This window comes from Chelon labrosus (genome assembly GCF_963514085.1).
Source record: "Chelon labrosus genome assembly, chromosome: 4".
NCBI classification, from domain to species: domain Eukaryota; kingdom Metazoa; phylum Chordata; class Actinopteri; order Mugiliformes; family Mugilidae; genus Chelon; species Chelon labrosus.
Window position 1 is genome coordinate 1,227,630 of NC_140340.1, and position 13,665 is coordinate 1,241,294.

General features: G+C 43.0%; 3 protein-coding genes across 3 annotated transcripts in view; 1 reads left to right on the forward strand and 2 right to left on the reverse strand.

Moving 5' to 3' along the window:
• LOC311486864 (poly(rC)-binding protein 3-like) overlaps positions 1-13,665 on the forward strand; it is a 123,519-nt gene that overhangs the window by 85,836 nt on the left and 24,018 nt on the right. The gene's annotated exons all lie outside the window — the stretch shown is intronic.
• On the reverse strand, positions 1,663-3,048 carry LOC311487425 (nuclear factor 7, brain-like; the record flags this gene model as incomplete). The annotated part of the gene is made up of 1 exon (XM_084543692.1): positions 1,663-3,048. The coding sequence occupies exon 1, from the start codon at positions 3,031-3,033 to the stop codon at positions 1,663-1,665; it is 1,371 nt and encodes a 456-aa protein (XP_084399818.1). The 5' UTR covers positions 3,034-3,048.
• On the reverse strand, positions 4,942-13,271 carry LOC311487413 (nuclear factor 7, ovary-like; the record flags this gene model as incomplete). The annotated part of the gene is made up of 2 exons (XM_084543680.1): positions 4,942-7,830; positions 13,069-13,271. The coding sequence occupies 2 exons, from the start codon at positions 13,269-13,271 to the stop codon at positions 6,639-6,641; spliced, it is 1,395 nt and encodes a 464-aa protein (XP_084399806.1). The 3' UTR covers positions 4,942-6,638.

The window sequence follows — 13,665 nt, forward strand, 5'->3', positions numbered from 1 at the left end:
GAACAGGCCTGGCAACTGCAGCCGAGCAGCTGGGGGTCTCCACGTGGAGGTGTGGAGTTGTAGAGGGGGAGAGAGTCAGAGAGTAAAGGCTTGATTATGCTTCCGCGTAGTGATCACGCAATGGTCACGCAATGGCCACGCAGTTGCTTGGACGCAGTCGTGAGACCGTGACGGTTCTGCGTGGGGTTTACATGTCGAAATGCATGCCACACCGGTAGAGGGCGCTATGATTTTTTGTGACCGACCGACCGAGACTCTTGTGACGTATCTCGCCTCGTATAGTTATTTACCTTCCGGCTTTTGTCGTAGTCACAGTGTACGATGGACACCAAGACAGAGAGACTGGCGTTGGAGCTCCAAATTATTCAAGCAGAGGAAGAAATACTTCTATTGCAAATTAGGGCACGACAAAGGAGACAATGATGTTTATGAGTGGAAACCGGAAAAGCGGTCTCCAGCGGATGTAGTTAGCGGACCAATCACAGCCAATGCCGCTGCGTTGCTGCTGCGTTGCTGTTGCGTCGCCTCAACGCGCGTCAAGGATTTTTGGGAGGTGCACGTCTGGCCCTTGCGTAGGATGCACGGGGGTCCGCAAGGACGTAATAGGTCCGCAATAGGTCCGTACGCCCCCTCGCGCTGTGTCAACGCGGAAGCATAATTTGGGCTTAAGAGGGAGAACACAGGCCAAACAGCGCATTTTATATGACCTGATGACCTCAGAGGTCACATGCTACTGTCGGCCAGTGAACTGCTGGGTCAGTTTTCACACCTGGAGGATTGTGGGACTTGGGCTTGGTTATGCATGGTGAGCTTCCATAGCTCACCACCAGGTTCATGTCCCAACACTGTAATCAAAGAGGCCACGCCCCTTAAGCCTGCAGAACTTTAATCTTTATTCTAATTTAAACACGTGAGTTCTAGGAACATTCGTAATGAACAGAGAAATTAGTTTTAGCGTCACAGTGGAGACATGTCTGTTTAACATGGAGGTCTATGGAGACAGACTCACTGATGGAGCCTCTAGTGGATGGTAGAGGAACTGCATGGTTTGGCTTCATGTTTCAGACCTGGAGGTTTCTTCTTCTTCTGTGCATCGTGCTGGGACACCACGATGCACCACAATTTGCAGAAAAAGAGAAGTTTCCAGGTGATCTTTGAGATATTTCATGTCTTACAATAAAAAGTGATTTCAGAGACAAACATCTATCCCAACATTGACATTTCCTCCTCACTTTTCAGTCAGGATGAAGACGTGACGACTGCTAGTCTGAACACCTTTCCCTTTTATTGTCTTATGCACAATGTTATCATAAAGTAGATGAACAGATAGACAGCAGGTCACATGTTACATGATATACAGCTCACATCAACAGATCAGTCACATCTGGATCATCTGGATCAGCTTTTCATTTCTGAAGAGACAAATAACTTAACATCAAGTCTAAACCCAAACGAACAAGTCCCGACTCTTCCTCTGTGTGAAACTGAATTGAAACACTTCATCGGGAAGATTATAGTACAAATGTTTGATTAGATGTGAATCATTTTATTTCAATGTGACGAATAAACTAATTCTATAGAAGAAACATAAAGACAGCTTGAGGATAATGAGACAACAGGGGGATAGGTGCAACAGAATCATCCTGTTTCTATAATATGTCTCTAACTGATCTGATTTACTGGTAATATCTTCACTTCATTCACAGTTCCAATGAATGGAAACATCCTCTCTGTGAAAGTGTGTGTGAAGGTGTGTATGTGTTTGTTAGTATCAAAATCAGAGAACGACAGATTTCCTCCGTTCCAGTCCAGATTCACTCTGATCCTCTGGAACTTCTTCTTTACTGACAGATCAGTGGAAGGATCTGGTGGTGAATATGTTGAGTATTTACCTCCATAGAACCATATTCCCCACAATCCAGACTCTATGCCTCCCTTCCTCTGGACAGACTCTGCTAACACACCCAGTAACCATCCTGTGTTATCTCCAACCTCAACATCCCAGCTGTGAGTCCCTGAGTTAAAGCCCTCAGAGCCCAGGACAGCCCAGTAACAATCAAACCTCTCTGGATTATCAGGAAGATGTTGTTTACCTCCTCCTCTCACACTGGTCAGATCTTCAGACAGGATCAGTGTTGGATGAGCAGTGTTTGGATCCAGAATGACAGGAGTGTAGGAGACCATGTCCTTCATCTTGTTCCAGATGTTGAAGGTCAGGTTGCCCAGATGTTTGGCCTGGTCTATCAGAGCTCCTGAGGGCAGCTGTGGATAATCCAGCAGGGGGCAGCGCTGGACTCTTTCCACTGCAGCCTTGTAGTTGTTCAGGAATGAGATGTCTTCAGCTCTCAGCTCCTCCTCTGTGGCTCTGACTGTGTCTGAAAGAGCTGCTATCTCTCTGCTCAGAGTCTCCATCTTCTCCTTCATCATCTGACTCTTCTGCTCCTCTTCCTCCCTCAGTGCAGCCATCCTGGCCTCCTCTTCCTCTGCTAGAAACTGGAGAAGCTTCTTGAACTGCTCCTTAATCTGCCTCTCTGTGTGTCGGGCCTGGACCTTGATGTGTTTTTCTGTTTCATCAAACTTCACTTTAACTTCTTCACAAACCTTTAACTTCTCCTTTAAGGGCTCCAGAGTTTCCTGAAGGTTCTTTTTGAGTTCTGTTGCAGCTTCATCGATGGGACTGAATTTGTGGTTGGAGTGTTTTTTTGAATCTCTGCAGACGACACACACTGGCTGCTGATGGTCCAGACAGAAGAGTCTGAGTTTCTCAGAGTGCAGACTGCAGAGAGACTCTGGAGATCTCTGATCTCTCTCCTGTAAGAAGGACTCACACAGGTTCCTCAACACCAAGTTTAAAGGTGGATCATCTCTTGAAGATCTTCTCTTACAAACTGGACACTGGTGTGTTGGTTTCTCTCTCCACCAGTTCTTCAGACAGACTTTACAGAAGCTGTGGCTACATGACAGAACAACAGGATCTCTGAAGACGTCCTGACAGACCGGACAGCAGAGATCCTCCTCTGATCTGGAAGCCATTTAGTCTCTGAGTGAAGCTGAAACACAGCAGACACAAAGTCCAGTCAGTCATGGCTCTCCTCCATCTTCTACTAACTTCCCTGAAACTTCCTTTGACTTTGAGTCCTGTTTTTGGTCAAACTCACCTTCAGTGTGTGGAGAGTCAGCAGCTTGAAGCGGCAGTGTTGTAGTTTTCCACTTTTCTCTCCTGTAGCTGGACTCACTCAGAGGAAGGTGTTAGTTTGGTCTGAAGGTGAATCCGATCGTCTGTGTCTCTCTTTAGTCTCCCACAAGAATAAACTGTTTCCTGATTTGTCTCAGGTAAATCGGGTGAGGGGGCGGAGCTTTACCAGAACTCTTCTGATAAATGTAGAACTTTGACCTGTCAGTCAGGAGTGTTTCAGTCCAAAGTATTTAATATTAGAGGCTCTGCTGAAAGTGTTTTAGTTTGTTATAGTTCCATGGTTAGCCAGAGAATCTTGTCTTGAATCTAATTTTGATAATGTACAGACAGAGTGTTCTGAAACCACGATTTCCTGAAAACAGTTTGAAACTATTTCTGACTTGTTGAGACATCTAGATGGTAAAGGCGTCATTGTTCCTGTGATAAGATCTGTTTACGTCATTGAAACCAGTTTTGTCAATCCATCCATTTTCATTTAATTTCAAGGCAGGCTAAGCATGAGGAATTCCAAGACGTTCTCAGTCTTATCGAGGTATAAAATCCTTCCAGTCTCCTCCCAGCTTTTCATGAATGGAAAGCTTTACTAGTGATTCAAACACACTCTGAATAAAAGACACATAAGATCTTGATTGGCGTCAATTAAACTGGATTTAAATGACTCAGAGAGAACAAGGAAATAATATTTGACTTGATGAAAGTACTCCAGACACTATGCCTGTTTAATCACAGTCTCTGCTCATCACCTGCTGATAGCATCCCTGCTGTGGAGCATGGTGGGGGCAGCATCATGTTGTGTGCTCAGTGGAGACTGGTCAGAACTGAGGGAAGTTTGGCCAGCCCTGGAAGGGCTCAAAGCCTGTGGATGTTGTGTGGCCGGTAACAGCCACCAGCCAACAGCAGGGTCAGGTCTTCTTGGGGTCTGGTTATTTGTGAATGCAGCCCAACGTGACTGGTAAACTCACAATACAAAACAATACAAATGAAAACAATTGATTAAATGGACAGGATTGGCATTGGACTAAGTGATGTGAGGTTTTCATGCAGCTGCTCGGCCGTGGAAGCTCATTCAATGAAGTTCCGGCCGCACAGTTTTTGTTCTTACATTAATGCCAATTGTTTTCAACTCTTCAGCATTGACGGCATTCACGGGTCTGACTGAAACATCTGAATTCAAGACTTAACAGATGTGGTTAAATAGGCGTGGTGTATGTAATGTATTTGTCTATTAAAGACAAAGCCATCAGTAGATCAGATTAGAGCTAAAGTTGAGTATAAATGTCCATGTTCATTCAAGTAACTGCAGCTGCTCTTCTGATTTGATGATCAATAAACAGAAGAAAGTAGTCAGAGGGAAGGATTGAATAGAGACAGGAGTTGGAGAGAGTTATTGAGAGGATAGAGGTTCAGTAGGATGATCAGAAGGACAGGAGGACTGATGGATGGAGAGACTGTGACACTGTGAGATAGATGGACGATGGAGATAAATCTACGCTCCAGAAAATTTAAATGTGGGATTAAAAATCTTTAATCAAAACAGCAACACGTCTGTTAATCTGAGAATCTCTGAGCTGCTGATCTGGAGCTCGGTCCTGTGTGTCCATGTTGTTCTGCCAGTGAAAGACTTAGTATCAGTCATCTTGCATCTGATAAAGGTCCAAACAAACAACAAATTATACATTATTGCATTACTATTTTCAGTTGATTTAGTTACCACTGTATCAATATATCTAAGACATGCATTTATGGACCATGCTTCGCTGTGAAGGTCCCTCTCTGATTTGTTCTTGATAACTTGACATGTTCTGACGGAACATCATAAACTGGTGTTTCCACTGCCGGGAATCCTGACTACTGTCCTACTACCTGCAGATCATTTAACTATTATGATCTGAGTCAGAATACATTACACTAAGTGAACCTGTTCAACACCATGTGTAATGTTGTAGAGATTCAGTTCTCAGTTTGAGTGTTGTTCAAGTTTCATAAAATCTGTAGTTTAGTCAGAATGAAGACTTGACAACAGGAAATCTCACCATGTTTCACTTTTTCCCCTTCAAACTCAAGCAGCCTGCCCTTTCAACTCGGGTTACGGGTAACTGCAGTACGCTTCGTATTTTTATATGTGTGTAGTCTAAGCATGGTATTACAGATATCACTCTCCCTAGTAACATTTTATAGTTCCTCTTGAGGAAAACCTTGTTAGTGACCCATCACACTGTGAATAACAGATGCTTAAAAGCCTGTTTGCAGACTCTGAGACAACAAGGAAAAAGATTCTCTGATCTGATGAGACAGAAACTAAACTCTTTGTGGAGTCCTTCTGATTGAGACTCGAGGACGATGTGACGTCAGTAGCAGATCCCATTGCACCGAGGTCAGGTCTTCTCAAGGTTGGGTTGTTCTTGAATGCAGCCCAAAACCGGTGGTTAACTCCATCTGAGACTAAAGAACCAGGACCAGACTAATAGTCCACAAGTACCTTAAGGGAAATTTGAGAAGAAGTGAACAGGTGGTGTCTGTGCAGTCTGCCTGGGGGATTCAACTCTGCGGTTCAGGAACGGACACTTGGTACAGGAGGATTCACTCAAAACTCCCCTTGACTTCAGGAGGCCACACAGCAGTTAAAATGCTATACAGTAGGAACACAGCATTGTATCACTAGTAATAGAGAAGAAATTAGATACAAAATTAGAGGATAGGAGCTCAGTGCGAGAGAGAAGACAGTAGAGGACATGTGCTCAGTGCCTACCTTTTCAACTCGGGTTACGGGTAACTGCAGTACTTTAGACATATATACTTTTAGATCACCTGACTTTACCCATATAATCACATTTCTTAGAACGATACAAACACTGACTTGTGACTTTCAGTTAGTTTATTAGCAAAAATAGCAACAAGCTATGACTGAAAGCTTCAGTCTTATTGACATTATTACATCAGATATTTCCTAGAACTGGTTACAATGGTAGGTCGTCATCAAAAAATAGGACACTGACCTTTATTCCTGACATTTCAGTCAGAATAAAGACATGACAAGAGCAAGTCTGAACACATTTCCCTTTTTTATTATCTTACACACAATACACTACTACACACTACTTATCAGAAAGTAGATGAACAGAATGACAGCAGGTCACAGGTTACATGAAATACAGCTCACATCAACAGATCAGTCACATCTGGATCATCTGGTAGCTTTTCATTTTAGAAAAGACAAACATTCATCTCTGAAATCAACAACTTTACATCAAGTCTAAACCCAAACTAACACGATTACCTTAATACTAATAAAGTCCACCTTTGATTGTTGTACATATATTTCATTAAGCATAAATCAAAAGAAGCAGAAACATAACTTTGAGAGAGTGAGAAAGGTGCTTTTTAAATTCACTGACTTTTTCTCTTTAAGAATGAAAAAACATCATAAACAGAATCATCCTGTTTAACTGCTCTGATTAACTGTCACAGAGACCTTCACTGGTAATATATTCACTTTATCCCCAGTTCCAATGAATGGAAACATCCTCTCAGTGAAAGTGTGTGTGATGGTGTGTATGTGTTTGTTAGTATCAAGATCAGAGAACGACAGATTTCCTCTGCTCCAGTCCAGATTCACTCTGATCCTCTGGAACTTCTTCTTTTCTGAGAACTCAGTGGAAGGAGCTGCTGGTGACCATGTTGAGTATTTACCTTCATAGAACATTACTCCCCATAATCCAGATGGTATGTCTCCCTGCCTCTGTTCAGACTCTGCTATCACACCCAGAAACCACCATGTATTATCTCCAACCTCAACATCCCAGCTGTGAGTCCCTGAGTTAAAGCCCTCAGAGCCCAGGACAAACCAGTAGTGATCAAACCTCTCTGGATTATCAGGAAGATGTTGTTTATCTCCTCCTCTCACACTGGTCAGATCTTCAGACAGGGTCAGGCTTGGATGAGCAGTGTTTGGATCCAGAATGACAGGAGTGTAGGAGACCATGTCCTTCATCTTGTTCCAGATGTTGAAGGTCAGGTTGCCCAGATGTTTGGCCTGGTCTATCAGAGCTCCTGAGGGCAGCTGTGGATCATCCAGCAGGGGGCAGCGCTGGACTCTTTCCACTGCAGCCTTGTAGTTGTTCAGGAATGAGACGTCTTCAGCTCTCAGCTCCTCCTCTGTGGCTCTGACTGTGTCTGAAAGAGCTGCTATCTCTCTGCTCAGAGTCTCCATCTTCTCCTTCATCATCTGACTCTTCTGCTCCTCTTCCTCCCTCAGTGCAGCCATCCTGGCCTCCTCTTCCTCTGCTAGAAACTGGTGAAGCTTCTTGAACTGCTCCTTAATCTGCCTCTCTGTGTGTCGGGCCTGGACCTTGATGTGTTTTTCTGTTTCATCAAACTTCACTTTAACTTCTTCACAAACCTTTAACTTCTCCTTTAAGGGCTCCAGAGTCTCCTGAAGGTTCTTCTTGTGCTGTCGTGCAGCTTCATCGATGGGACTGAATCTGTGGTTGGAGTGTTTTTCTGAATCTCTGCAGACGACACACACTGGCTGCTGATGGTCCAGACAGAAAAGTCTGAGTTTCTCAGAGTGCAGACTGCAGAGAGACTCTGGAGATCTCTGATCTCTCTCCTGTAAGAAGGACTCACACAGGTTCCTCAACACCACGTTTGAAGGTGGATCATCTCTTGAAGATCTTCTCTTACAAACTGGACACTGGTGTGTTGGTTTATCTCTCCACCAGTTCTTCAGACAGACTTTGCATAAGCTGTGGCTACATGACAGAAGAACAGGATCTCTGAAGATCTCCTGACAGACTGGACAGCAGAGATCCTCCTCTAATCTGGAAGCCATTTAGTCTCTGAGTGAAGCTGAAACACAGCAGACACAAAGTCCAGTCAGTCATGGCTCTCCTCCATCTTCTACTAACTTCCCTGAAACTTCCTTTGACTTTGAGTCCTGTTTTTGGTCAAACTCACCTTCAGTGTGTGGAGAGTCAGCAGCTTGAAGCAGCAGTGTTGTAGTTTTCCACTTTTCTCTCCTGTAGCTGGACTCACTCAGAGGAAGGTGTTAGTTTGGTCTGAAGGTGAATCTGATCGTCTGTGTCTCTCTTTAGTCTCACACAATAATGAACTGTTTCCTGGTTTGTCTCAGGTAATAGGTGAGGGGGTGGAGCTTCATCAGAACCCTCTGATAAATGTAGTTGGACCTGTTAGTCAGGGAGTGTTTCATTCCAAAGTGTTTAATCTGAGAGGGAGCGTCAGCTGAAGGTGTTTTAGTATTTTATAGTTCCATGGAAGTACAGAAAATCTTGTGTCTTGAAATAAATTTTGATAATGTATGGACATATTGTTCTGAAATCATGATTTCCTGAAAACTGTTGGAAACTATTTCTGATTTGTGGAAATATCTACATGTTAAAGGCGTCATTGTGTTCCAGTGTTCCTGTGATAAGATCTGTTTAGGTCATTGAAACCAGTTTTGTCAATCAATACAACGTGTATGTGGTTATCCATCCATTTTCATTTTCTAAGGCAGGCTAAACATGAGGAATCCTATGATGGTCTCAGGCTTATTGAGATATAAAACCTTCCAGTCTCCTCCTACCTGCTCATAAATGGAAAGCTTTGCTAGTAACCCGAATACACTCTAAAAGATACATGACAATTTGATTGGACTTAATTAAACTGGATTTAAAGGACTCTGAGAAAACAATAAAAAGATTATTTGACTTGATGAAACAATCTAAACTGTTTGTGCAGAACTCCAGACACTATGTCTGTTGAACCTTAGGTTCGTTCTATTGGTCTCATCACCTGCTAACAGCATCCCTGCTGTGGAGCACGGTGGGGGCAGCATCATGTTGTGGGGCTCCAAGGAGACTGGTCAGAACAGAGGGAAGGTTTCCCAGCCCTGGAAGGGATCGGGGTGAAGGTGGCGTAATGTACAGAAGACTGTCTGATCGATGTCGGCTGGGGACTTGAGTCCTTCTGATCAAGACTTGTGAATGCATCCCAAGGACGATAGTGAACTCCATCTAAGGCTAAAGAACCAGAACCCGACTGATAGTCGACAAGTACCTGAAGGGAAAGTTGAAAGGAAGTTTGAAGAGAGAGTTCAAGAGGATGTGAAACCATTAAGAGGTGAACGGGTGGTGTCTGTGCAGTTTGCCTGGGGGATTTAACTCTGTGATTCTGGGACGGACATTTGGTGCAGGAGGAATCAGAACTCCCCTTGACTTTAAGAATGTTTTTCTTTCTAAATCTTCAAGTCTCCATCAATGTTTAGCTAATTGTGGCGTATCGTCCACAATCATAATCCTGCAGCAGCACTTTAAAACCTATTCTTTCCAAGTAGGTGGCAGCCAGAGTAAAGATTCAGGATCAGGAGTAATGACATCTGCCACCAGGAACCGGTAGCTAGAACTGACTTAACTCGGAGAACAGGATGCATTTAGACGAGCTTGTGGTTCTGATGGTTTATATTTAATCTGTCTAATAAAAATGAAGCCATCAGTAGGTCAGATTAGAGGTAAGGTTGAGTATAAATGTCCATGTTTGTCTAAGTCTCTTCAGCTTCTCTGATTTGATGATCAAGAAACAGAAGAAAGTAGGCGGAGGGAAAGACTGAATGGAGCCAGGAAACATGAGATGGACAGAAGAGTTGGAAAGAGTGATTGATAGGAGGAGGATCAGAAGAAGGACAGGTGGACTGATGGATTGTGAGATTGTGACACTGTGAGATAGACGGAGGGAGATATTAATGAATGAATGTAATGATGCTGATTGGATGAAAAAAGAGGTGACTGGACAGAGGAAGAGGAATGATGAAGGGATGGAAGGGACTTGAAGGGAAAGAGTGAAAGACTCATTGGAACAAAGATGGATGGAGGCGGAGGAGAGACATAACCAGATGGAGGATGAGAGGGAGACGGCAGCTAATGTGTTTTTATTGAGATAATGAATCGAACGAGAGTGAATTACTCCATTGTTGCTTTAATACCAGTTAACAAAACTCTTTGATTTATTCTTGATAACTTGACGTTTTCAGATAGAACATCATCAACTGATGTTTCCACTGCCAGGGATCCCGACTACTGTCCCACTACCTGCAGATCATTTAACTATTATGATCTGAGGCAGAACACATTATGAACGCTAGATTAACATGTTCAACGCCATGAGGATGCTGTAGTGGTGCAGCTCTCAATCTGAGTGTTGTTAAATTGCATAACATCTGTAGTTCAGTCAGATTGAAGACTTTACAAATCTGAACATGCTTCTCTTTATCCCTTCAGCCTCAGGATTTATGTGCTCCCTCCTTTTTCAACTCGGGTTACGGGTAACTGCAGTACACTTGATCTTTTTTATATACCTGTAGATTACCTGACTTTACCCATGTAATCCCATTTCTCAGAAAAATATAGATAGTACTACTAGTGGTATGAGAGTCTGAATGGCTTTACTTGCAAAAACACCAACAATCTATCACTGAAAAGTTCAGTCGTCAAATAGTCTTACAGACATTATTAAGTTACAGATTTCCTGCAAGTGGTTACAACGGTAGGTGGTTTCCAAACCATATTTGCACTAACACCAAAGAAAGTGATTTCACCGACAGACAGTCATCCCAACACTGACCCTTCCTTCTCACATTTCAGAACAAAGACAAGTCTGAACACTTTTCCCTTTTTATTGTCTTAAAGTAGATGAAGGTAGATTAACGGAATGACAGCAGGTCACAGGTTACATGAAATACAGCTCACATCATCAGATCAGTCACATCTGGATCATCTGGCTGCTTTTCATTTCTGAATAGACAAACATTCAGCTCTGAAATCAACTTTACATCAAGTCTTAAAACTGCTGTATCTACTAGTATTTACGGTGGCTGGGAGGTGCAAACCAACATTACAACATATGAAATACTTTTACAGCTTGAGACAAATTTACATTTTAGAAAACATTTTTTCATATCATAAAACAAAATGACATTACCATAACACATTTACAAGTCCCTAAACAACTTTACATTTCAGAAAACGAATTAACAAGACGCAAAACACTTTCACAAACGCCGAAACAAATTTACAAGGACTGAGGACTGACTGCAGGACAGAGAACAGGACCATGGCCACAATTCAGTGCACCCTACGCTACAGCTTCATTATTTCAAAGTGGGAAATATATGAATAAAAAATAATGCGAAGTAACAAGTATTTATTATAACGAAACCTCTTGAAATACTCGTTTGTTTTTTCATGATTCATAAAGAGGCAACAGTTTGAGAATCGTGGATCTATAACAAATGACTAAGAAAACACATGTTCACATACTTTAACATTATAAAAACCTCTTTAACAAAAGCAACTGCACATTTAGGTGAACCAGTGACAACAGCAACAAAGAACAACCAACATTTTTGGAGTCCAAGCTCTAAAAAATGCCACGTTATGCGGCTCATGTATATTCCACAAAACTGGCAAAACATCACTAGATTGCTGTCCATCTTGTGTCACCACGAACTCCATCAACAACAAAAACTCGTAAAAGTGAAAGTCACAAAACACATATATTTGCATATATTTGATTAAACATGAATCATTTTACTTTAATTTGCTATATCTACTAATATTTATAGAAACAGTGAAATCATTTTAAACCCAAGAAACAGAAAGAAACAACATCATTAAAAGACTCATCTCTAACTGCTCTGATTCACTGTCACAGAGACCTTCACTGGTAATATCTTCACTGGGTGTTTATCCCTAATTCCAATGTATGGAAACATCCTCTCAGTGGAAGAGTGTTTGAAGGTGAGTATGCATGTGTTAGTATTAAGATCAGAGAACGACAGATTTCCTCTGTTCCAGTCCAGATTCACTCGGATCCTCCGGAGCTTCTTCTCTGCTGAGAAATAAGTGGGAGGAGCTACTGGTGACCAGGTTGAATATTTACCACCATTGAACCTTATTGTCCAGAATCCAGACGGTATGCGTCCCTTCTTCTGGACACACTCTGCTGATACACCCAGAAACCACCATTTGTTATCTCCAACCTCAACATCCCAGCTGTGAGTCCCTGAGTTAAAGCCCTCAGAGCCCAGGACAGAACAGAAATAATCAAACCTCTCTGGATTATCAAGAAGCCGTTGTTTATCTCCTCCTCTCACACTGGTCAGATCTTCAGATAGGATCAGATCTGGATGAGCAGTGTTTGGATCCAGAACGACAGGAGTGTAGGAGACCATGTCCTTCATCTTGTTCCAGATGTTGAAGGTCAGGTTGCCCAGATGTTTGGCCTGGTCTATCAGAGCTCCTGAGGGCAGCTGTGGATCATCCAGCAGGGGGCAGCGCTGGACTCTTTCCACTGCAGCCTTGTAGTTGTTCAGGAATGAGATGTCTTCAGCTCTCAGCTCCTCCTCTGTGGCTCTGACTGTGTCTGAAAGAGCTGCTATCTCTCTGCTCAGAGTCTCCAGCTTCACCTTCATCGTCTTACTCTTCTGCTCCTCTTCCTTCCTCAGTGCAGCCATCCTGGCCTCCTCTTCCTCTGCTAGAAACTGGTGAAGCTTCTTGAACTGCTCCTTAATCTGCCTCTCTGTGTGTCGGGCCTGGACCTTGATGTGTTTTTCTGTTTCTTCAAACTTCACTTTAACTTGTTCACAAAGCTTTAACTTCTTCTTTAAGGACTCCAGAGTTTCCTGAATGTTCTTCTTGTGCTGTCGTGCAGCTTCATCGATGGGACTGAATCTGTGGTTGTAGTGTGTTTTTGAATCTCTGCAGACGAGACACACTGGCTGCTGATGGTTCAGACAGAAGAGTTTGAGTTTCTCAGAGTGCAGACTGCAGAGAGACTCTGGAGATCTCTGATCTCTCTCCTGTAAGAAGGACTCACACAGGTTCCTCAACGCCAAGTTTGAAGGTGGATCATCTCTTGAAGATCTTCTCTTACAAACTGGACACTGGTGTGTTGGATCCTCTCTCCACCAGTTCTTCAGACAGACTTTACAGAAGCTGTGGCTACATGACAGAAGAACAGGATCTCTGAAGACCTCCTGACAGACCTGACAGCAGAGATCCTCCTCTGATCTGGAAGCCATTTAGTCTCTGAGTGAAGCTGAAACACAGCAGACACAAAGTCCAGTCAGTCATGGCTCTCCTCCATCTTCTACTAACTTCCCTGAAACTTCCTTTGACTTTGAGTCCTGTTTTTGGTCAAACTCACCTTCAGTGTGTGGAGAGTCAGCAGCTTGAAACAGCAGTGTTGCAGTTTTCCACTTTTCTCTCCTGTAGCTGGACTCACTCAGAGGAAGGTGTTAGTTTGGTCTGAAGGTGAATCTGATCGTCTGTGTCTCTCTTTAGTCTCACACAATAATAAACTGTTTCCTGGTTCGTCTCAGGTAAATGAGGTGAAGGGGCGGAGCTTTACCTGAACTCCTCTGATAAATGTTGATCTTTGACCTGTTAGTCAGGGGAGTGTTTCAGTCCAAAGGT